The 26,171-nt window shown below is 39.5% G+C and overlaps 1 protein-coding gene across 5 annotated transcripts in view; it reads left to right on the top strand.

Annotated features, from left to right (window-relative positions):
* The window catches only part of PTPRF (protein tyrosine phosphatase receptor type F), a 609,016-nt gene that overhangs the window by 578,135 nt on the left and 4,710 nt on the right, over window positions 1-26,171 (top strand). For all 5 annotated transcript variants that reach the window (XM_058175103.1, XM_058175102.1, XM_058175100.1 and 2 more), the window contains 10 exons: window positions 5,590-5,713; window positions 7,214-7,389; window positions 12,698-12,817; window positions 13,969-14,123; window positions 17,493-17,778; window positions 19,691-19,869; window positions 21,482-21,608; window positions 24,357-24,482; window positions 24,716-24,870; window positions 25,172-25,307. In XM_058175103.1, coding sequence (XP_058031086.1) covers window positions 5,590-5,713; window positions 7,214-7,389; window positions 12,698-12,817; window positions 13,969-14,123; window positions 17,493-17,778; window positions 19,691-19,869; window positions 21,482-21,608; window positions 24,357-24,482; window positions 24,716-24,870; window positions 25,172-25,307 — 1,584 coding nt within the window. The remainder of the gene's footprint in view (window positions 1-5,589; window positions 5,714-7,213; window positions 7,390-12,697; window positions 12,818-13,968; window positions 14,124-17,492; window positions 17,779-19,690; window positions 19,870-21,481; window positions 21,609-24,356; window positions 24,483-24,715; window positions 24,871-25,171; window positions 25,308-26,171) is intronic.

The following is a 26,171-nucleotide window of genomic DNA, read 5'->3' as shown; positions in this document are numbered from 1 at the left end:
TGCTTCATTCTTTCTGAGATAACGGGGTGAAGGCAATAGGAAGCCCTACATGTTCCACTTCCCAACCACCTGCTGAGACAACATGTTTATAATTACCTCTTGAATGTTCATATAACACTATCAAATGCTCCTGTGAATCTGCCCTGTATTATTTTCTAACCCTTCCCTTGCAACCATCTGCCACAGCATTAGGAGCCCTTCAGAGCTCTGGCAAGGTGAAAATACATAGTTTTCTGGTGACATTTAGAGAAAGAGAAATGTGGTCTCTACCTTCTGCCCAAGCAGCCTCCGACCTCCCCTTCCAGACTTTTCTTAGACCCCTTTTGACAGCAGAACAAGGTCTCTGGCATTTCTTAGAGCTCCCTCAGATGCTGCTTGTCACTTTAAGAATTCAGCACATCGGAGAGCAGTTCTGTATTACCAGAGTACAAGTCTGTTATTCCACCCCTCTTTTCTTTCTGCTTTGCATACAGGACCTGCACTTCAGTCCACAGCGGACAGGCAGATCTCATCTGGGAAAGTTGATGGGAAAATAGACCAATAGCAACAAGCTTTTATGACAAAGAGCATTTGGGGTTGTGAAATCCTCAGTTGCATTTTGCATGCAGGTGTCTGGATTCATTCCCCCAGTGTATGTACATTTATTCAATTATATACAAATTGCCAAAAACATGACTGCTTCAGTAGCAGCTGTTTCCTTGTGGTTGTAGGAATAATGTCCTGTGATTGACTCCTCATTTGAGCAGTTTCATGGTTGCATATTGGTCAGCGGTTGAGTTGACAAAGAGCTGCTGTCATTCAGTGACATGTTGGACATGTTAAAATCATGGGGATGAAAGTTTAAGGGATTGTGTGTTCAAATGTTCAGAAAAATTTGAATATTCCACCAAACAAAAGGTAGTTTGGTGGGTGGGGAGTTACTTGGTGTGGCCCATCTGTAAAAGAAGCATATAATGGTTTTCAGGTGCATTCTAAGCACCCCTCCTTCTCTGGCTTATTTACTCATTTGTTTGTGTTAAGGGGAAAACAGGTGCACATTAATTCATCAGAGTTTAAATCATTTCACTACTAAATGAGTCACTCATTTGCTGGCGTATTTAATTAGCACCTCTTCGCAGCCAGGTGGATTCCTTCTCCTGCCTTTGTCACCTGTTTGCCTTCTTATGGGCTTGTTAATGACAGCATAGTCAAGGATTTTACACTTTCTGTACAGCAAGACAATTGCTGTAATGGCATTGCTGGGAATTAGGAATGGATGGATGATTTGTGCCACCTTTCCCTTTCTTTTTACCTTTCTGGGTTTGAAAAAGGCCTGTGAAATGGCTCTGAGGGATGTTTTCACTTCTTATATACTTGAAAATAATGAAATTCAGTTATACCAGGTATTTTCTATTGAGACAAAGTTACGTGTCTGCAGAAGTTTTTTGATATCTAGGAAATGAGATGAAATAACAAAAGTTCTGAAATTGAGCATATTATATAGTATATCACAACTACTGAAATGTAGTTTGAGACATAATTGTGTTTATTAGTTTATTTTAAACTATCCATCATTCTTTATAATGTCAGATTTCAGAAGGCCTCCATTTTTTGCGCTAATTTGGAGGTGTGAAATACCTGTCCAAGAGCAAAAGCTTTCTGTCATAGATTTATTGCAAATTGGGAACTTCCTTTTATAAGGAACCCAGATAGATTCCTTTTATGGAATAAAAGGGACAATGCAAAGCTACCTAAGCATAAGATGAACAGCCCCAAGTAACTTTGGAGTAAGAGGTTTGCTGCTTTCTGTAGTGATGTCAAACACTGCCGTTTTGTTATAAATTAAAAATGGCATGGGCAAAAATTCAAGAGATCTGTACTTCACATAATGTTGATTACCATGAAAACGAATAGCATGATAGGTGTGTAAGTAATATAAATAACTACGATTTTTCATGGTCAGATTCACAATCTCACTATATTAGGGCTAGGAGATATTTCTCCAATAAATCCATTTTTGCCGCAGCGTCATTTAACCTCATCGTGGCTCTTTATTTTCTCATCATGTTGGCTGAAAAAATGCATTGTTACTGTACTCCTTCTCCTTCCCCCTTTGAGGATTAGAAGAGTTAGAAAGAGACAACAGGGAAATATTGGCTGAGTATGGAAGGATGACCTGGTTGATCCTTCATAAAATTCCATGGATGAAATACATCTTTTTCTATAAAAGTTTTATATAGAACCACCCCTGGAGCTGCCTCTGTCAGTTGGGAGATATGCTTAATACGACTACAGTCAGCTATAAAAATTGGTCTGTCACTTTGCACTGCCTGCTTATTATGCTGATAATAGTTTATTTTCCTCTTGCATTTCCCAAACCGTTTATTAGCCACGTTATGATGTCCTATCCTTCCTGCTGAAGTTGTGAAAATCCCTTTTATATGTTCAATTGCTGTTTCTTGAAATGGAAATCCTTTACAATTCATGTGGAAATGTTCAATTTTTCCAGAAAGGCATCTTTAATATCTTGAACTTGGCCATCATTCCTTCTGTTGATACCAATACGTGTGCTGTTTGTTAATAAAGCTCGGCTTTCAAGGGACTTCTAAACCTTCGTGTGGTGTATGTTAAGGAAACATCAGGCCTTTAAAGAAGAGATTTACCCCTATTTCTATCTTTAAAGACTTTAGAATTGGTCAGAGACTTAGACTTTGTAAAATGGAAATGGAAGCAGAAATCTCACAGAAAGCTCCCTTTCTTTCTTTAAGCAAGGGAACCCAAAGAATTGCACTGCTACTTTGCTGTCAAATTTGGACATGCAGTGTTGAAGGACTACAGATGGTGCTGGGGAATTGTACAAAACCCATGGACCTCCCTCAATATACTGGAAATAACCTAAATGTAGACTACGGTAGTTGATTTTGTTATTTGGGGTTCTACCTTAGCATTTCTGCTATCATTTCTTTGCTGTTTCCTGGAATATAATCATCTGGCTTATTGGAAAAATGACTGATACTTCTCTTTTATAGTAGCTGAGGTAAGCAAATGAGGGATTTGGTTCTGGTATAAATGTTGAACAGCAAATATTGATCTAAGGACCAAGATTGCCGTTTCTTTGCTGGCAAGTATTGCGAGAAATGATTTGTGGGGAAAGAATAGCAGTTGGGAGAGATGATTTACCCATTCAATAGTACATTCCAAGATGCTTATTCCAGGATGAATATTGAATTTTTGCCATGCCAAGTTAGGTATAGCTATGAGACAGGTGGCAAGGGAGCAGTTCGTTTTCCATGTATGCATAAATACATATACACACAAAAAAATCCATTTTTGTGTCCACTGATCTGTATTCCTAAATTCAATCATCACATCCTCATTTCATTCCTGAGAGATTCTTGGTGTGAATATCTATGTGTGTGTGTGGCCTGTGTGCATATGAGCATCTACTCTTAACTCTCTTTTTTAAAAAAAGATATTTAGAAAATTAGCCTTTAGGCATCAAAAATTGCTAATTGTACTATATTTTCAGGTATATTTTATATGAAAATTTACTGATATAAGACAGTATTCAGCAATTCATGCCACATCCGTGTTTCAGGGTTTAGATCAGGGGTAGTTAACCTTTTTATACCTACCACTCACTTTTGTATCTCTGTTAGTAGTAAAATTTTCTAAACGCCCACCGGTTCCACAGTAATGCGCCGTGTATTGTCGTCTGCGCATGCCTCTCGCACATCATGGATTGGGTTGGGGGGGGCGCCGGCTACCAGCTCTGTTACAGCAGGGTGGTGTGGGGGGAGATGCATGAGCTATTCTGGGATGAGGCTCTTTTGTTTGCAGTTGGGTGAGATCATCAGTGGTTTCGGGGTGAGATACCAGCAGTACGCTGATGACACCCAGCTGTACTTTTCCACCCCGGACCACCCCAATGAAGTTGTTGAAGTGCTGTCCCGGTGTTTGGAGGCTGTACGGGTCTGGATGGGGAGAAACAGGCTCAAGCTTAATCCCTCCAAGATGGAGTGGCTGTGGATGCCGGCACCCCGATACAGTCAGCTGCAGCCGCAGCTGGCTGTTGGAGGCGAGTTACTGGCCCCAAAGGATAGGGTGCGCAACTTGGGTGTCCTCCTGGACGATCGGCTGTCGTTTGAAGATCATTTGACGGCCGTCTCCAGGAGGGCCTTCCACCAGGTTCGCCTGGTTCGGCAGTTGCGCCCCTTCCTTGATCGGGATGCCTTATGCACAGTCACTCATGCACTCGTTACCTCTCGCTTGGATTACTGTAATGCTCTCTACATGGGGCTCCCCTTGAAGTGCGCTCGGAGGCTTCAGTTAGTCCAGAATGCAGCTGCGCGGGTTATAGAGGGAGCTACGCGTAGCTCCCATGTAACACCGCTCCTGCGTAGCCTGCACTGGCTGCCTGTGGCCTTCCGGGTGTACTTTAAGGTGTTGGTTATGACCTTTAAAGCGCTCCATGGCTTAGGACCTGGGTACTTATGGGACCGCCTGCTGTTACCACACGCCTCCCACAGACCCGTACGCTCCCATAGAGAAGGACTTCTCAGGGTGCCGTCCGCCAAACAATGTCGGCTGGCGGCCCCCAGGGGAAGGGCCTTCTCTGTGGGGGCTCCCACACTCTGGAACGAGCTTCCCCCAGGTTTACGCCAAATACCTGACCTTCGGACATTTCGTCGCGAACTCAAGACCCATCTTTTTATTCGCGCGGGGCTGGCTTAAATTGGGATTTTAATGTTAAATTTATTAATTTTAAACGGGGTTTTAGTATGGTAAATTTTAATTCATTGGGCTAATTTAAATAAGTTTTTTTAAATTGTATTTTAAACTTGTATATTATATTGTCGGTTTTATTATGCCTGTACACCGCCCTGAGTCCTTCGGGAGAAGGGCGGTATAAAAATTAAATAAAATAAATAAATAAATAAATAAAGTTGCACTATAGCGCCATTTAGTTTCACTTACGTAAAACAAACTAACTTATGCAATACAAATAGTATATTTTCAGAAATTTAAATTGTCACAGGGAATTTTATGAAAACATAATGAAAATGTTTTTAAATAATGCTATGAATTTTTTTTTTAAAGTCAGTTAAATTAAAAAAAAGGAAAGTGCTTCAGTATCGGACAAAACCCCTACCGGCCACCATGAAATCTGAAATGCCCACTAGTGGGCGGTAGGGACCAGGTTGACTACCACTGGTTTAGATGATGGAGAATTCATGTGACAGAAACATTGTTGTATTTAACTGGCAAAGGGCCTGTTCTTAAAATTACTGTTGGGTATTGTCTGTAGCATAAATGGAAGTGGTAACAAGATTGAATGTCCCACCCAGCAAGTAAATTCTCTAATCATCAATTAGATAACTCATACGAAATTATGTTTACTCAGTGTATTATTCTATACTGTTTCAACATTGAAAAACTGTGTAAGGGTTGGAAAGGTAATAAATATGCTGTGTGTGTGTGTGTGTGTGTGTGTGTGTGTGTGTGTGTGTTGTGAGAGAGAGAGAGAGAGAGAGAGAGAGAGAGAGAGAGAGAGAGGGTGGGAGGAGAAAGGACACTTATTCTTCCATTGTTTTATCATTTATCTTGTAGTCCATTGATCCTGGGCAGCAGTTCACCTGGGAGAACTCCAACTTGGAAGTGAACAAACCAAAGAATCGCTATGCAAATGTGATTGCCTATGATCACTCTCGGGTCATCTTGACCTCCATTGATGGTAAGATTATTAACAGCTACTTTCACTAATAAACTGCAGCATCAGACATGAGGTTTTGAAGTTTCTGCAATGTAGTGTGGAATCAGTTATAATCTGCCCAGCTTTGACTACAAAAGATAAGACAGCAATACATCTGCAACACTGTCAAGAATCTAGGTTGATCAGCTGATGCAGCTGAATGAGTGGACACTAGTATTCCATAGCCCATACTTTTTGAAGATTACTAATCACATTTCTCAAAACTCAACATCAGACTTATACCTGAAAAATTTACATCAGGCTGAAAGAAAGTGTGTATATACTGTTCTTTTCTCTTACATTGTCCAATACTTGTGTTATTTTATAGCACAGTATGTTAAAGTATAGGTCTTTGATCCAAAGATTGTTTACTATTGAATTGATCAAAGTATATATGTAGTTTCAATGGACATTATCCTGTCAATCTAAAAAGTGCATTTTTCAGAGTATGTATTGCTTTCTTAACCACTTCTAGTATATGAGAGAATAAGTAGACGCCATTCCTATTGCCATAACTAGAAGTCTGAGCAACGCTATGGTTTTCCAAATACTGTAACTCCTTGTCATATTTTCGCTATCGTGAATTTATGTAAGAACAGGAATTAAAGTCTTCCAATGTATATTTTTCTATCAAATTTATTAAATTTATACCACTCAAGTCCCAAATGATTTGATTCATTCAATCTGTTGTAATATTGTATCTGACAAAACAATAACTGGTTTGGGGAAAGGAAAGAAATGTGACTCACTAGGTTACTTTATACTTCTAATAAATGTCCTAATTGTTTTATCTTTAAAGCCAGTAATTCCAAAACAAATGTCAGTTTACAAAATTGATCTTCCAAAACTAACTCCCTTTATTTGAAAAAGCTGTTATTATGTATAACAATACCTTGTGATTGACCCGGGAAGCCGGGGGGGGGGGAGGGAGGGGGGAAGGGGTTTTTTTGGGGAGGGAGGGGGGAAAAAGGGGGAAAAATGTTTTTGTTTTTTAAAACTCTTTCAATAAAAAAAAAACAATATTTCTAGAAATCCATCTAGAAGAAATGAATAAATAGCTATATAGGTTGCACAGCTGTCCTAATATCTAATAACTAATCTTTGATTTTATGCTGTTTCATTAACAAGGCACAAAAATAATGGCATAAATCTTTCTTTGGCCATGATTGCCTCCAGAATGATTGAGGATATATGTCCTATTCCACGCTATTTCCTTCTTGTATAATGTTTAAGTGTCTATTAAAATGTATTCCTCTTTAATTTGCATTCTGTCAAGAGCTACTTACTTATTTACTGCATTTATAAACCGCTGCACTCTTATAGGAGTCCTGTAAAATAATATACCAATATCAAAATACCACAAATAAAATTAAAATCAAATGTTAGCACCAGCATCCTTATAATCTTTATCCTCTCTCTGAATGGCTCAGGATTCTGGCTGTCCCTTTTCTTACACATTCCTGCCCTTTTTCTGTCATGCAGGGGTCCCTGGAAGTGACTACATCAATGCAAATTACATTGATGGCTACCGCAAACAGAACGCTTACATTGCTACACAGGGGCCACTGCCTGAGACACTCAGTGACTTCTGGCGAATGGTATGGGAGCAGCGTACAGCAACAATCGTCATGATGACACGACTGGAGGAAAAGTCTCGGGTATGGACAAACTTAGTCTCTCCCACTGACTGTAAGAGTTTCAGGGAGTTGTTATCCATGTTGATACTGGGAATGCAGTGCTACCAAAGAATATTAGTAGCTTTATACAGTAGGACTCTAATGGCAAATCTTGGGGAAATCATTGTACAACATTGCAGAAAAAAGGAGGGAATATTGTAGGGTACCAACATGTCCATAATGGAATTTCACTTTCCATCTAGTTCTTAAGTGAATTATTTATAAGTAGTTTTATGAGATTAATTTGTCACCTATGCTATGTCTAATTCATAATTGGAAGGGCCAGGGTAAGATTCTTATTTATAAAATCACAACATGAATAATTGGGGGAATTAATGGCATGAGTTCATCTCACTCCTTGTGAAATTCAAAAGCATATCAAGGAGAGTACAATAGCAAATCACATACTTTTGGCATAATTGACCACATACACTGAGAAGCATTTCACCAGAGTAGGATAGTGTATATCAGTTATATATAATATATAGATGGAAATTTGTGGTAGAGAGAAGCAATCTCCATGTATAAGTCATTCTGCAGATGTCTTCTGCTGTGTCTGGCACCCAAAAATTATAGCCATATTAAATTCTGACTTTCGTGCACAGTTTGAATGTGTAAAAAGGATTTATTTGCCTTAAGGCCTCTGAATGGGAGACACCTATGTTTCAGAATATCCTTGCAAAACGTGGACCTCAATTGGAGATCCTGGGCACAGAGTTCTTCAGAAGATAGCATCTCTTGTAATGAGTACAGAATACATTACGTTTCCATGCCAACCACAGGATTGTGGTGCACTCATTTCTTTAGTCAAATACATTTGAGTAAGGCAATAGAGATAGGGAATATTCAGGGAACAGCTAAATAAAGGTGGGAGGATATATGTGGAGGGAAAGCAATGCATGCAACCATATATTCTAAGCTTTGCTGAATTAATACTGAAAGGAGAATGCCACTTTGTGTCACAAAAATACTACAGAACTGCAAAGAGTACATTGGAAAGAGCCTGTATTTCTATTTCAGGTTGAAAAAGTGTTTGTCCTCATGAATAGCAAACACTACTCAAAAGAATATGCTTTGGGGTATAGTGCCCATTTATTGTTCAGTTCCTCATGTGTTAATATACCCTAATTTTAAAAATAATTTGTACATGTTGTATCATAACATTCTAATGCGGGTATTTGCTATGCATTTTTGAAAAAATGTTTTAAATTGACTTAAGTATATAAATGTGTAACTTTCATCTTTAATAGGTAACTTCAAGTTTTTGTGAGGTTTTTTTTCTAATTGTTCGTGCTCTTATCACTCACAATCTCATAAATCTCTCCCACATTACTAATCTTTTGTTCCAAGATAAATACCCCCTATTTTTTAAGCTTTATTCAACTAAAGATAGTCCATATTTGCTGTTGTTTTTCTTCCCATCTTTTATGCATGTTCTGCAGTGGTACCCTTTGCTTTTTTAAGGTGGGGCAAGCAGAATGATATGCGGTCATCCAGAACACTACCGTGTGTATGGTGAAGATGAAAGGGGTGGGAAGAGAGAAAGCATTGTAACAAGCCTATTCTAGCAGAACAGTGGCAAGAAATAGATTGCAAACATAAAAAAATAAGACCCCGTTTCTTGATGTGACATCTGGTTCTGTTTTAAACATATCAAAATCCTGATACTGTTTCCCCTAAAATAAGCCATCCCCTGATAATAAGCCCAATCGGGCTTTTGAGTGCAAGCGCTAAAATAAGCTACCCCCACAAAGATAAGCCCTCCCCAAAAATATTTAAACGCATGCACAGCCGGTCCCGCCATTTCCTCTGGTTAGGGTTAGAGAGACAGAGCTGGAAATCGGGTAAGATGGCAAGAGGAACCCCGTCTTGCTCCACCCACTTCAAAATCATAAGACATCCCCGGAAATAAGGCCAAGCACTTATTTCTGGGTTCAAAAAATATAAGCCAGGGTCTTATTTTCAGGAAAACATGGTAGCTTTGTCCCTTAAACAGTTTGAGGTATGAAGTAAATGCCCCACAAGCTCCATTAATTTAAGCACTTCAGTTGCTGCTGCTGGTAATTGCATTTAAGCAGTAGCCATATTTGCTTGCACTTCATTAATTATGCTTTATTAGTCTAGAAGAGGGCTTTGTGTTTAGAATAATGTTTGCAGATGAGGTAAAGGAGAAATTGTCCCCTCCCCTCTTTTGGTGTGTGTCAGAATATGTGAATATCCAAAGTCCAGCTAGTTTTGTTTGGGGGCTGCCCAGCTATAGAAGATGCCCCGTAGAGTATGTTTCTCCAAGATAACATGTTTTGTAAGGCCCTTTGGGCACCTGTTTCTGCTTCCTGCCTTGCTGCTGTTGAAATGCATATTATCTTCTGGTAGCACATTTCCCACCCTTCGCTCTCCTAATTACTTCCTAGGAGATGGAGGATGCCGTAGCACCCTTGAGGTGACATACTCCACCAGGTTAGCCTGCCCACCCACTCAGCCAAGTATAGTGGGGGGAGAGGGCTTACCCAGTTGTTCCTCTGCACTTAACGAAGTTCGCACTAGTATTCATTAGAGGCCTGCTTGCCTTTGCTAACAGTTACAGATACAATACGGTTCTATAGAACAGAAACTCCCATCTAGGGGACTGTGTCTCAGAGGAATCATAATAGCCTTAGAATGGAATTGGTCAAAGAGGCATTGAAGAGCTAGAAGTAAAGCATGAACTAAAAGCCTAATCCCTGCCCCTGGGAGCTTTCTAATGAGAGGATGTGCATTTAAACACCTTTTGAACATCTTTTCAGTGCTCATTCAAGCTTGACCCTTTTCTTATCTCCAAGCATGAGGGCTTCTTCCCAGTCCAGGAGTTTTGAAAGCTATTTCAGACAAATGCTAACAGGTACAGTCACTTTCTCAGTCCTAGTAATGCTTTGTCCTTGAATTGTTGCCTTAAACATTTGACATCTGGGATTCTGGAGTTCAGTGCTTCAAATACTTTCCAAATCTTGTGAAATAGCAGCAGTCTTGGAAAAAGATCTGTGAGCTGCTTGGTATTCATGACTTGAAAATCCTAGCATGATGGTAGGTGCATCATTTTTAGATATCATGTATACTACATAAGAGCTGCAAAGAGCAGAGCCCTTTCTACATCCAATGCCTTTGCAGTTGTCAACCAAATCAGCAGTGTATGCTATCTCTAAGGCTCTTTTAAATGCAAAATTAATCCAGGCTATCTTTCATCCCTATCTCTCTTCCAGTTTCTATATCATTTAATAAATACACAAGTCCAAATAAATTAAGAGATTTTCCCCTGGTTTGCAGACTGCGAGCTTTAGAATGAGTCCAAGTAGAGTTGTGTATCAAACTAACACTTCTCCCATTGTTAAAACTCTGTATGGAAGCCTCCTTATTCTCCCAGTAACTGAGGGACCACTGGGCTGCCAGCAGTAAATGAATTTCCAGGTTGTGAGCGTTCCTGACATTAATGAGAAGTGAGCAGTGCCAGAAGAAAGGCTCTCTTATCTGGTTTAGTGCCATCCTGCATCAGCTTCAGCATAAAATTTACAGAGCTTGAAAATGGGGCATAAACATTATGGATAAATTTGGCAGAAAATGTGAGTGACTCTTATCTGGTCATGAATAAATAATTTTCAATTACCAGCTAGGGCTCTCTATTAAACCTTGGGATAGATTACTTCAAAGTTTATTTTATGCTTGTATGTACACAGTAATACAATTTCCCCGGAGAAAGAGTGGAAAAGAAGGCCCTTGCTCAAATTATTGCTAGCCCAACTTTTGCCTTCCTGGGTTATATCGTTACATATGTAAAAAGCTCGTCACCATCCAGACTGAACATAGAATTCCAGATAACCACAGAAAACAAGGTGCACTTCAGATGTGTTCTAAAGGTTCTAAGTTCTAGGATGCCCTTTCAGTTTTCATCCAGGAATGATTACAAGGCTCACCCATTAAAAATGCTGACTATTAAAAAGCAGAACATCATTGACTTCCAATTAGCCTGTTGTTAAGTTTCTCTACATGTTTTATATAATTACATTTATTGTTTCTTGGGTAGAGTATTTTATCCTGTTTTAATCAAATATTGGTTCATTGTGCAAATGGACAAGACAGAGAGAGATGTAGAATAGAAACCAGAGGGCAAGATATGTTTGAGAAAATTTTAGCATGCGTGAATGTTTTGAAATATGACAGTCGGATATGGAGAAATACAGTCCATGTTTTACTACTTCCACCTGACCTGGAATGGGTTGTGCATACAAAAGCCTACTGCTGCTAGTTTTTCTCATTAGAAAAGACAGGGATTTAGAGGGGCAAATCCATAGCTGTGCTATGAGCAAAAAACATGCTGCTAGTTCCACCTTAGTCTTTGTCTTTGACTATCAGTAATTGCAGCTGTGGAGGTAAGAATGAAAAACAGAATAAAATGGGCATTGCAACCTGGTTAATTTCCTATTTTTTGGCCCTTCCCCACTAAGGAGACTAATGACCTCAAGCAAGAGTAGCCTTTTCAGCTATCCCTTGAAGGAACTTCTCCCTGTATGCACATAGACCAGACATGCACTGGGCTTCCTTGTAGCAAAAGGATGAAACCCATTCCACTCCTGAACTTGTTGCTCTTGCTCAGCTTCTTACATTTCCCTCGGTCAAGCTCTCTTGCTGTGAGTCTCTGTTACGCAGCTGCAGTATCCTGCCCATGTAAAGCACTGCCCTTCCTCTCACAACTGATACCTAGGAAAAGTCAGACTGGCGGCCTTATGCTAGGAACCCGAGCAGAATCCCAAGCAGAGGATTACAGGTTGGAGACAGGCTTCCTATATTCACCCTGAGAAGAGGATAAATGAGTATGCTTGTCTACAGATACCAATCTTTCCAAAGAGCAGGGAAAGGACAGAAAATTATATGGAAATAAATTGCTTTTGAATTGACCATTTCTCTCAGTTTCTTTCTTTTATAGCTATTAACATCCTTGCTTCTGAGCCCTGCCTCTGAACATCAAGTATCCTCCTTTGCTCCCTGCCTGGTCATTTAGCCATATTGGTCTCATAAAATGAGATGTAAGATACGACAAAAAGTATTCAATTTCTCTGTATGTCTTGGCCAACGGCAATCTGGGTGTTTTGTGTTTCTGTATTTTATTCCCAAATAGGCCCTCTTCTGTCAACCAATAAATTCTAGTAGATACAGGTAAAATTTGAGAATTACAACAGGAGAAAAGTATCAATCTATGTTGTGAAACCCAATGAAAGCTACATTCCAGGGATTATCCATTAATTTGGAGGTTTTATTGCAGGTGAAATGTGATCAGTACTGGCCTGGACGTGGTACAGAGACCTATGGGTTGATCCAAGTGACTTTGCTGGATACGGTTGAACTTGCAACTTATACAGTCCGAACTTTTGCCCTGTACAAGGTACTGGAAAAAGGGAAGGAATGAGTTATAATGGATGGATTTTTAAGAAAGAAGAAAAGGAATTACATGTTTATAAATAAGTACAGTACAGATTTAAAACAACATGCTACAATCAATTATAGCATCATAAAATAAAATAAATAAAATGGCCCATGATATATAATAATAACATATATTGTACAGATCTCTTACCCACTGAAATTAAGACCAGCAACTCCATCGCTAAATGACTCAGTCATAAAATGAAACATCACATGACCATGCTTAACTTATGTTAGTTCCAACTGCTCATCATATCATGTGACTGCAACTTCCTGCCAGCTACCCCATTGATTTTGCTTGTTGGAAACTTGTTTGAAGGTCTCAAATGGTGATCATGTGCCACAGATTGGTATGACAATGATAAATATGTCAGTTGATTCACAATCAAGAGATTGTGGATATGCTTCAGCCAAAAGTTTAAAAACGGGTCATAAGTTTCTTTTTTTCAGCATAGTAGTAACTGCAAATGGTCACTAAAACATCAGTTGGTAAATGAGGACTATCTGTAATTAAATATGTAAATAGCCTGAGGGATATTGTTTTTAAATATTTAAAAGCAGTTCCTCAGATATTGTCAGTCCTGCTAGGTAGACCAGGAAATCAATTCCACTAGAAGACTGAAATTATTTTTAGTGAGATTGGCTATAATAACAGAATCTTATAACTCAGATAGTGCTATACTTCGTCCTATTTACGCTTCAGTGAATTAGGGAGTCGTGTGCCTGAACTATTTCTGAATGTTATGACTTTGGGCTTGACTTCAAAAATGTTTCAGCCCCTTTTGCCTTAGCAACAATTCCTGCACATCTCTGTTAAGTCATATTCCTTACGGTCTGTACATATGGTCTTCAGAATTGCATAAGGATTCATACAATGAATCCTTTTCACACAAGAAAATTCACTGAACAACGAATCACAGCAAGGATCTGTAAGAATATTATTTAAAAATAGAACTAAATGATACAGTAAATAAGCGTGTAGTTAGAGAAGATATGCAATCATCTTGCATGTTGAAAAGATCTTAGCACTCTATGGTACATGAATACCAAATCAAGGAATTCATCTGCTGCCCATTAATTCCAGCTAAAGTATTTCGGCTTTATCTGCAGAATGGCTCCAGTGAAAAACGGGAACTGCGACAGTTTCAGTTTATGGCTTGGCCTGACCATGGTGTGCCAGAATATCCTACTCCTATTTTAGCATTCTTAAGACGAGTGAAAGCATGCAATCCTCCAGATGCTGGCCCAGTGGTTGTACATTGCAGGTAAGGCTGATTCCTACACATGTAAATCTGTAATGATGAACTATCAGGATAATATGATAGAGAAAAATTATAAATCTCTATATTTTGGGGATGTTGCGTATTTGGGGATTTATAGGCAACCTACTGCTGTAGCAACAGTAGTATTGGCATAATTCCTCTGCTAATATTTACAGCATTTTATAGTCAAAAGCTCTTAACCCACTGTTTTCTTTAAGAAACAACCACAATAGAAACAATTAAGTATTAATATTGGAACTTTAGAATAGAATAGAATAGAATTTTATTGGCCAAGTGTGATTGGACACACAAGGAATTTGTCTTGGTGCATATGCTCTCAGTGTACATAAAAGAAAAGATACCTTCATCAAGGTACAACATTTACAACACAATTGATGATCAATATATCAATATAAATCATAAGGATTGCCAGCAACAAGTTATAGTCATACAGTCATAAGTGGAAAGAGATTGGTGATGGGAACTATGAAACGATTAATAGTAGTGCAGATTCAGTAAATAGTCTGACAGTGTTGAGGGAATTATTTGTTTAGCAGAGTGATGGCCTTCGGGAAAAAACTGTTCTTGTGTCTAGTTGTTCTGGTGTGCAGTGCTCTATAGCGCGTTTTTGAGGGTAGGAGTTGAAACAGTTTATGCCCAGGATGCGAGGGATCTGCAAATATTTTCACGGCCCTCTTCTTGATTCGTGCAGTATACAGGTCCTCAATGGAAGGCAAGTTGGTAGCAATTATTTTTCTGCAGTTCTAATTATCCTCTGAAGTCTGTGTTTTTCTTGTTGGGTTGCAGAACCGAACCAGACAGTTATGGAGGTGCAAATGACAGACTCGATAATTCCTCTGTAGAATTGGATCAGCAGCTCCTTGGGCAGTTTGAGCTTACTGAGTTGGCGCAGAAAGAACATTCTTTGTTGTCCTTTTTAATGATGTTTTGATGTTAGCTGTCCATTTGAGATCTTGCGATATGATAGAACCCAGAAATTTGAAGGTTTCTACTGTTGATACTGTGTTGTCAAGTATTGTGAGAGGTGGAAGTATGGAAGGGTTTTCCTAAAGTCTACCACCATTTCTACGGTTTTGAGTGTGTTCAGTTCCAGATTGTTTTGGTTGCACCACAAGGCTAGTCGTTCGACCTCTCGTCTATATGCGGATTCGTCATTGTCTCGAATGAGACCAATCACTGTTGTGTCATCTGCGAACTTCAGTAGCTTAACAAATGGATCATTGGAGATGCAGTTATTGGTATACAGAGAGAAGAGAAGTGGGGAGAGCACACAGCCTGGTGGGGGCCCTGTGCTAATTGTACAGGTATTTGATGTGATCTTGCTTAGCTTCACCTGCTGCTTCCTGTTTGTTAGGAAGCTTGTGATCCACTTACAAGTCTGTTCCGGTACCTGTAGCTGGTTTAGCTTAGTTAGAAGAATGTCTGGAATGATGGTATTGAATGCTGAACTAAAGTCTACAAAGAGGACCCTTGCATAGGTCTTTGGAGACTCAAGATGTTGTAGGATGTAGTGCAGAGCCATATTAACAGCATCATCTGTTGATCTATTTGCTCGGTATGCAAATTGCAAGGGGTCTAAAAGCGGATTCGTGATGGTTTTCAGGTAGGAAAGCACTAGCCTTTCAAAGGTTTTCATGACTACAGATGTTAGAGCAACTGGTCTGTAGTCATTCAGTTCCTTGATGGTGGGCTTCTTCGGCACTGGGATGATGGTAGAGCGTTTGAAGCAAGAAGGAACATAGCACATCTCTAGTGATTTATTGAAAATATGGGTGAAGATGGGGGCCAATTGGTCAGCACAGACTTTTAAGCAAGAAGGAGTTATCTTGTCTGGGCCTGGAGCTTTTCCTGGCTTTTGTCTGTGAAATAGGTCCTGCACTTCCTTTTCTGTGATCACTAGGGGTTGTGAACCCAATGAAATGGGGTCAGTTGTAGGAGGCTTGGCTGTTGTTGGTGTGTCTGAGATGGGGTTGTGGAGATAGGTGGCTGTAGTTTCCTTTCAAACCTGCAGTAAAACTCATTCAGGTCATCTGCCAGTTGTTGATTACCTTCAGCCTGGGAAGGAGGTTTGCCATAGCCGGTGATATTTTTAAGAGTTTTCCACATGTTTGCTGGTTCATTTGCTGAAAATTGATTCTTTAGCTTTTCAGAGTAGCTTCTTTTTGCTGCTCTTATCTCCCTTGTTAGTGCATTTCTGGCCTGATTGTACAGCATTTTATCACCTTTTCTGTAGGCTTCCTCTTTGGAATGTCGTAGCTGCTTAAGTTTAGGTGTAAACCAAGGTTTGTTATTACTGTGTATTCGCAAGTTCCTTGTAGGTACACATAGGTCTTCACAGAAGCTGACATATGATGTTACAGTATCTGTGAGAATGAAATAGAATGAAATTCTACATATGCATCCAATAGCACAACTACATCATCTCACTGAACTTGTGCACATGTGAATCTTCACAAAACATGTCATTATTAATATTACTGAGTTTCTTCTATTTCTCATTTAAAATTGAAACATGAATACCAATAAAAATCTCACTAAAATGATAATGTGAAATATCCCAAAAGCAGACATGTACATGGTGGTAAAATGTTTGTGACAACAGAAAAACATATTGGCATCATTTTGCATGTACATAAAAGCACAAAACTGCAGGTATTATCGAAGTATATAGATGCACACTATTTACACGCATAGTGATAAATTCTTATGCTGCAGTCTGGAGCTAAAAAAGTGCTTCAGCCATAAACTTTAGTTCACTAGGAATTGGCATCTTATCCAGCCAGTGATTTATCTCTTGCAGCTGAGTGGGAACTATTACTGAACAAACCTCTTCATCATTGCAGCTTTCACAAACTCCTTAGAAACGGTATTTAATGTTCTCTTTTCATGCTCTGGTTCAGATGGGAGTCATGTATAATTAACAGATACTCTCTCCCTATTAAAATCCTGTAAAGAATTGCACATGGGCAGCTGCAAGAAAATGTCCTGCTGCGGAATTCTTTCCTGTCAGATACCATATCTGTTGCTTGTTGATGGGTTGTCAGTTGTTTATCCCATAAGGACTGCCATCACTAAGTAAGATTGGGTTACATTGGCCTTCCACAGTAAGAGATGCTTATATAAGATAGGACATAAGAGTTGCTCAGAAGTTCAGCATCCTAGCAGGTTATACTTTATTTCCAAAGGTCAATCTGTTTCCTATAGGAACTTCTAATAATAGTGGCACCTTAAATATAAAGGTGACCTTGAAAATAAGCCATTCTTGCATCATACTAGGAAAAGATTCAGAATATCTAGAGCTTTGCCACTGCGCAGAAGCCCAATTTCATGCTTTATGCCTTGCTTTGACAGTGCTGGTGTCGGCAGAACAGGCTGCTTCATTGTAATTGATGCCATGCTTGAGAGGATGAAGCATGAAAAGACAGTGGACATCTATGGGCATGTGACATGCATGCGCTCACAAAGAAACTATATGGTGCAGACTGAGGATCAATATATCTTCATCCACGAAGCCTTGCTAGAAGCAGCCACTTGTGGAAACACCGAGGTGCCTGCCCGCAATCTCTTTGCCCACATCCAGAAACTAAGTCAGGTACCTCCAGGTGAGAGTGTCACAGCAATGGAACTAGAGTTTAAGGTGAGTAAAAGATTATTTTCAATGTGTACCTGTGTATGCAAAATCTACAGAGCAATTATAGGATTAGATAAAATGCTTGTTTGTCATTTCTCACTGACAATTTATTCCTGGATTGAAGGAAGATAGTTTTCTAAATATAATGGTCCTTTGGTATATTTCTACACCTGTAGAGAGTATTAAAATACATTTGGATGCAGAGTTCTGTGTCTTCAACATATATGTCCTGTACTGATAAGCTTCTAGAAAAGTATATATCAAGGTTGTTAAACTTGCGGCCCGCGGGCCAGATGTGGCACGCAGTGACCACGCCCACGCCCAGTTTGGCGAAGGGGGAAAAAGTCGTGATACATCATGTTTGACACCCCTGGTATATATGAAGGGCAGATTAAAATGAAGTTCTCAGCATCACTACCAGCTGAAGCTATGGTATATCCAAAACCCAGTGGAAATTGGGGTGTTCATGATGTCATTAAGAAAAGCTTACCTGGACATACTTTTTACTTTAAGCCCTTGAGAAATCAAGCAGTTCCAATGCCTCTTGCCTTCATGGTCAGAAGTGTCAGTGCTTTTCAGCATTTATTGCATCTGTAGTAGTTTCACGCCATTATTTCTTAAACTATGACACTGGTTAATAGCTCTGTTAATTCTCTTAATATGTGTATTTGCCCAGAAAAAATTAGGTGGCAGATATAGTTTTAGATTTAGATACAGTTTTAAAGTCAACAGAATTATTCATTGTGCAAGCAGCAGAAGGCAAAACCAGTGTCGAATTAGGAACATTTAATTCTCCTCACTGTACCTCCATTTACTCACCCCACTGTTTCTGGGCTTAATCCTTTCTATAGCCAGAGGAAGGAGTGAATGGATGATGGCTAACAATAGCTGTTCTTTTTTCCTATAAATACTATTCCTATGAATAGGAATAGCAGGAGCAAGTGCCATCAGCACTGTTGAGTATCTGATTCTGCTTTAATGGGAGTTAGGAGACGGGTGCAAAGATTCAGCAAAGTTTCTTCTTCCTTCCATTACTACCATTCCTAGAGAGCAGAAAAGGAGAGAGCAAGTACAAACACTGCTAAGGCAAGAGAGCCACCAATAGTCATTTTTATATAATTTCCCTTTCTATTATGGTAAGAATTGATCTTAAAAAGTCAGTCTACCATTTCTAAGTGACTCCTGCTATCAGCAGTTAGCAGTGATAAGAGCAGGAACATAAAACCAGGGACTTGACAGTAGATTTCAACAACTGCCAGGGATACAATACAAATACCACCCCTACCTCTAAAAGTGACTTGGTCTTAGGCTCAAAAATAACAGAAGGATGGAGGAGAATGCTTCTAAAATCTAATCCAAAATCTCAGTTTGACTTTGTGCTAGGTAAAAAGCAATAGAATTTCTCTTGCCTGCTTTCCGGGCATTTCCTTTGTGATGGAGCACATGAGTAGTTTTCTGGCAAATAAACTTCCACAGAACTCAGAGCAGGAGCAGCCAGGCATATGGATATCCATTGATCTTCCTGGACCTGTTTAATGTAAGAATTGGGAAACCTGTGAAAATAATGGATAGGAGGCTTTGGGCTGTTTGGAGGGCATTGCACAATCAGTATCAGACCATATTGCTGAATAACAATATTGTGCAGTGCTGATATCTATATAGATCAAATTTGGGACTGTTTTCATGAATTTTTAGATGAGCAAGGTGTGTTGAGATGTTCATTAGCTGTGCTTTCCAGTCTTAATGGTTTGGGCTGGAATGCATGTTAGTGATTCTTACCTAAACAAGTTCTATCATCTCTTCAGGTTATCTTTTTTTCTGTATTAAGTGTGAAAAATTGTACCTGATGTTGAGGGACCTGTTGCTCCTGGAGTGTTGCGTCCGATCTCTCCTGCCAATTTGTCACTTCTCTTTACAGCTTCTTGCCAATTCCAAAGCACATACCTCACGATTCATCAGTGCCAATCTTCCATGCAACAAATTCAAAAACCGCCTAGTGAATATCATGCCCTATGAATTGACACGGGTTTGCCTGCAGCCAATCCGGGGTGTTGAAGGCTCAGATTATATCAATGCTAGCTTTGTAGATGGTTACAGGTAAAGTATGCCATCCTGCTTAAAGTCTGACTCTCTTTTGTGATGTTCATTCCTGCTTCTTTAATTTGGACACTTCTGTCAAGCAATGCTAAGACAGGAAGAGCATGCATAATCAGTCAGGTTCATGGCGCGTATTTTAAACTATTTTTTCTTAATAGTTTTCCTCTTCCTACCTTTTCATTTCAAGCTTTATTATCTAGTTAAATGAGATATACTGGTTCCAGCGTTCTTAGTTTTCCTGCAGTCAACCCACTGTAAGCACTTTGCTGCATAATTCATTCGCCAACACATGCACATCTTATTTGTCAGATCTCCTTCCAGCACTGCAATACAAGCAGATGAGCCCCTTACTATCACTTGAAAGGTTTGATGCAGAACATGTGGCCCAAGGAAAAAATCAGGCTGCAGAGCAGTAGTGGATTCAGAGACATTTCATGAGATAATCATTTCTGCATGAGGGGAAGCACTGACCTTTATTTTATTATCTCCCCCCACCGCCCTATATCTTATGAACTGCAAAAGCATAAATGAATTGGCAATATGAAGGATGACTTTAAAAAAGATGGTGGGCAGAGAGCTAGGAACATGAAAGACGTTTTCACCCCACAAGAGTAAAAAACTTCAGCAGACCTCTGAGCTGTGCTAAAACTAGAAAAGCAGAAGAGTTACTGATGATGATTCAGCTTCATATCCTGCCATTAACCCTGTGAGATGCCACCATATTTTTATTTATTTATTAAATTTATATGCCCCTTTCACCAATAAAGCAACCGTAGGTAGTGTGATGATGCACTTTTCATGTATATACTGCTAAAACAGAAATGCTACTTTGAGAGAGGACTATTGAGTGCCTGCCAAACTGGAGGAGATAGCATTTCATGTCTTACCTAAACTGTCCCTGAGGGCTCCCATTTATCTCTTCTCATCCTTCTATTTGAAGTGAGCAATCATTTTCCACCTTATCAAAAGGGATCAACTGGCCCAAGGTGCTACTGAAGCTGCATTTTTATATGTTTCTCCTCCCCTCACCCTCGCTGTGCTCTCACCTTTTATGATGTCTTATAAATCCACTGTGAGCAGCTTGCATCTCTGTCCTGCATCATTACAGCTGTCCTATACCAGATTCATTAATATGAGTGAGGTGCCTAAGGTTATATATACAAGGATCTGTAGTGCCACATAGTGGTAAAATAAAGGTATCACAGCCTCATTTATAGATTTGGCTGGATTTGTATTCTTTGTTAATGTCACAATGGAATCTAGATTTCTATCCCTGACTTCACAAGACTTAGACTTTGGGATGCTTTAACAGGGAATTCCCTATGTATGCAGATGTTCAATGATTTCTAGTTTTTTTTTTGAACCTAGATTTTGCGATGTTAGGTCTCCAACTGCGCGACTAAAATTTTGGTAGCATGATTTCACCAAATTAGTAGTAGAGGTTTCCTGCCATTTTAAAGCTATAAATGAAACTAATTACAACATATGCCTCAAAATATTTAACAAACTGTCAAAAAACTGCCCAAATCTGACCTAGATGTATGTTACAGTCTCCTTCCCATGTCAGAAGTGCCAGAGTGGTCACTAATCCGAACTCTTTGATATCTTGCAGACAACAGAAGGCTTACATTGCCACACAGGGACCTTTGGCTGAGACTACAGAGGATTTCTGGAGAATGCTGTGGGAACACAACTCCACCATTATAGTGATGCTGACAAAACTGCGAGAAATGGGGCGGGTTAGTAAGCATCCTATGTTCTAGGTGGAGATTTGTATTGCAAAACCTGATCTTCAAAAAGATTCTGGATTTATTTACTTATTATTTATTTAACAAATTTATATGACTTCCCAACTTACACACAGGGGACTCTGAGTGGCTTGCAACATTAAAAATCCGCAATATAAAACCATAAAACCCAATTCATCCTCCATGGCAGCAGGAACACAAACCAACCACTTGATTGGCTCCATCTCTATTTAGAGCCCCAGGCCTAGTGATAAAACCACATATTCAGATGCCTTTTGAAAAAGCAACAAGATGAGGGCCAATCATATCACCATCAGAATTATGCTCCATAGGGAAGGAGCCCCACATAGTGCCAGCAGATATACATCTCTAATAAATAGGACCCACAACATACCCTGCCTTCCAGTCCTGGTGGATTCATGGACGATAATTCAGCTGAACATGTTTTCCCTCATTAGAACTGAGTACAGGTGAATCAATAAAAGGTAGACAATGTCACACAAAGCCTTTATGGCTGATAGATTCTGTTGGATTCCCACTCATGTCTAGGTGGCCAAAAAATCTGTCCCCTGGAATCATCCGACCAACATCTCAGCCAGCATTTGTCAGGGCTGGCTCACCCTATGGGAATTGTCTCAAGTATTAGATCTTGGCGAGTAGATCTTACTAAAGATTTATTAAAACCAACCAAGTAAATAAAATTGTGCCTATTGTTGATGCATAGTTAGTAATGGAGCATGAACTGGTAGATAGGAGGAGGAAATGAGAGGAAATAGTAGGAAGTGTTAGGAGCTGCTGAAGAAAGAGGAGGTGGGAGAAAATCTCTGGTTACTTATCTAACAGTTTCTCCAAGAACCTGGATTGATTTAACACCACTTTGTGAGGTATCCTCTTGTGGAACACCTACTTCTCCAAATCCACTTGAAGAAACCAGACAGTCAACCTGATCACAAAACAAAAGACAAAATAATACTAGGAGCCACTTTAGGCCCTTAGGATGATGGTATTTTCTCTTGTCAGCCTCTGCTACCATTCTGTGTATTTGTCTCATTAAATTAAACATTGAGAGCCTCCAAAGCTGGCAGAGAAAAGTGAAAGACAATAACCCTTGGGGCAGCATTCAGAAAAAGCAAACAAGTAGAGGAGCAGGAAGGAGTTCTTCTCAGACATACAGAGAAGTGAGGTGATGCCTGATCTTCTAGTTAGTCAGGATACTCTTGACTTAGCAGCTACTACTCTGTCAGTGTCTCCATCTCAAATGGATATAGCCATGCACATGACAAAAAAGTATTGATCAGAGAAAAATGTGGTTAAGCTGCAAACGCCGCTTTTTAAGTTGCACTTCAATTCTCTAAGTCTGTATGATCCAGGACTGTTGATTCAGTGGTTTAGAGAACTTCTTGTACTACATGGATCACAATAAGCTCCCAACCACAATGAATTCAGAAGTTTTTCATTTAACACATTATTGGCATGAAATCCCCCAGGGATTAAAAAGTGGAAAAACCATGGCTTCAGTGTTGCTTTTATGGTAAACTCTTCTAAAGTTCAAGCTAAACTGGGTCCTAGAGGAATAAAGGATTGCAAAAATCTGCTACTTGAGAAGGCATCAAATCATTAATGTCCCATAAGTGGGAAGAGCTTGACCAAGATTAAAGGCCACCATGGATGAACCGCATCAAGGGAAGATTGAATCAGTCTCATTCCTGCCAAAACATTCTGAAAAGGCTTACCATTATTGCAAGAATGTTGGACAACTCTAGCTTTTGAGTGGTTCTTCAGCTCAGCTATATGTGCCAAAAACTGGAAACTTCTTTAAAACTGCAGATATGACAGTTGAGTTTGATGCTGTGGATTAGGAGTATCTAAGAAAAGTCACAACCGAAGAAATATATACATATCATGATCTTGGAAAACAATTCTAAATGAGGTCATACAGTTACTGGCAGGAAAAGTCAAACCAAAGATTGTGGCAGATCTAAAGTCAAGAAAATATTGCTGGTATGCCAGCACACTTGACACCAGCCATATGGAAGAAATCACTTCAGTGGTACATTTTGTAACAACAGAAACTCATGAACATTTCCCTGCAAATAATGACTATCAGTCTAGCATTTTTTTAAATTTATTTGAGCAAGAAAGTATGACAATCATGTTTCTTAAAAATATAGAAAAATAAGCATATTGCAATAGAGAATGTGAGAGTTTAGGGCAACAATACTGGTGCCAACATGAATAGAAATAACAGGAGGGAGATACAGATTTGAGAATTAAACCTTCAAGCTATTTTGTTCATTGTAGTTCTCATTCATTGAATTTTGTGGTCAGCGATGATACATTAATACCTAAGGCATATGAGACATCTGAATTTTTAAATGTAAAATGTTGTTTTTCTCCGTATCAATTCATTTATGGCAAGTTTTAAAGCCTGAAAATACCCTTTCTGACACTACTGAGGACCACACAATGAGAAGGTTCAGTTGAAGCAATAAAGCCTATCAAACATTGAACTGGGAAGATAAATGAGAGTACAACCTGATTGCTTATTGGAAAGTGTTGGGGGGGTGGAGGGAGGAAGAGCTATTCAAGGTAAAACTCATCAGTCTTTTCCAGCCGGAAAGTAGGAGCCATTTATTAAAAAAAGTCTTATACTGTCACTTTTGAATACGATAGCTTTCGTGCAAATAGTACTATATTGTTGGCCACTAATGAATTTTTTTTTTCTTTTTTTCTTTTCAGGAAAAATGCCACCAGTACTGGCCAGCAGAACGCTCTGCTCGATACCAGTACTTTGTAGTGGATCCCATGGCGGAATATAACATGCCTCAATATATCCTTCGTGAGTTTAAAGTCACTGATGCTAGAGTGAGTATTACACAGCATATTCTGAATTCCTCAATGTTGTTTCTATATGAAACTGCAGTTCCCTGGTACAGAAGGGCAGTGATTATCGTAACAGCCAATGACATTTTGGCATAAAATACTGTAGCTAATATGCTCAGATTTAACTTACTCCCCTCGATCTTCCCAGGAACTAGCAAGCAACATTATAAGATGAAAGCAGGGTGCAGTGACTTTACTCTCTTTTCCAAAACTAGGATGGGCAGTCAAGAACTATCCGGCAATTCCAGTTCACTGACTGGCCAGAGCAGGGAGTACCAAAAACAGGTGAAGGCTTTATTGACTTCATTGGCCAAGTACATAAAACTAAAGAGCAGTTTGGACAGGATGGGCCCATCACAGTACACTGCAGGTGAGTTTGGGCATTAAGCTATCTCTGAAAGCTCATTTAGGGATAGGCTAATGGTGAGGTAAATATGGTTGCCAGGAAAGCTAGAGAGCTACTGCTGTCACTGTTCTGTACACAGAAGCATTTTAAGAATGAAGACAAGCAATTTGCTGTTTTAAGCATAAAAGTATAGCATAGCATTGGAACTGAAGCTGTTTAGAATGCGGGAGGTTTTTGTGTGAAGTTGTGAGCTTCTGGTGTGTCAATCGCTTGCATGCAATCCAAGCTGGGATTGTTACTCATTTACTCTTTTCCTTGTACATAGTGCGGGAGTCGGACGCACAGGGGTGTTCATAACTTTGAGTATTGTACTGGAGCGTATGCGCTATGAAGGTGTAGTTGACATGTTCCAGACAGTGAAGACCCTGAGAACACAGCGACCAGCCATGGTGCAGACGGAGGTAAAGCTACTTGCCATACTATTTCCTGCCTTATAATGGAAGAAACTTGACCTTCATTATATGAAAGTGAAATAAAGCTCTGCCTTCCAATATGAGAAAGCTAATTCTGAAAATAGGATAGTTTTAACTCAGGGGTGTCAAACGCACGGTCGTCACAGCGGCATCACATGACGTATTGGGACTTTTTTCCTCTCTGCTAAAACGGGCATGGGCATGGTTGGAGCATGATGCATCCTGCCCATGTGCCGGGAGTTTTTGTTGTTGTTGTTGTTGTTGTTTACATTTATATCCCGCCCTTCTCCGAAGACTCAGGGCGGCTTACAGTGTGTAAGGCAATAGTCTCATTCTATTTGTATATTTACAAAGTCAACTTATTGCCCCCCCAACAATCTGGGTCCTCATTTTACCTACCTTATAAAGGATGGAAGGCTGAGTCAACCTTGGACCTGGTGGGGCTTGAACCTGCAGTAATTTCAGGCAGCTGTGTTTAATAACAGGCTTCTTACAGCCTGAGCCACACCGCGGCCCTTTGACAGTTTGACAATCCTGGTCTAACTTAGCTGCTAATTGACCAGTATTGGCCTTGTTTTTGTTTCCATAATGATATGTATAGTGTTATGTGAAACATGAGATTTAGAATATAGACAGTAAAGTTAGTTTAAAAAATGTTTCAACCAAACATTTGTAGTCTATTTTTTAATCATATAAGAGGCACAATGAGAGAAAGCAGCTGATTTGGCCAGTTATTCAGATGCTGGATAGAAGAAAGTTACTGGAGCACTATGTGAACTATTACAAAAAACAGAAATAATCCCCAACTTTTTCTGTCTGAAGATCTGCCAACTGGTTCTTTGAATAATACAC

Source organism: Ahaetulla prasina, chromosome 3 (assembly GCF_028640845.1).
Source record: "Ahaetulla prasina isolate Xishuangbanna chromosome 3, ASM2864084v1, whole genome shotgun sequence".
Taxonomy (NCBI): domain Eukaryota; kingdom Metazoa; phylum Chordata; class Lepidosauria; order Squamata; family Colubridae; genus Ahaetulla; species Ahaetulla prasina.
Note: the sequence above shows the minus strand (reverse complement) of the source record. Positions and strands in the feature narration are given on the sequence as shown.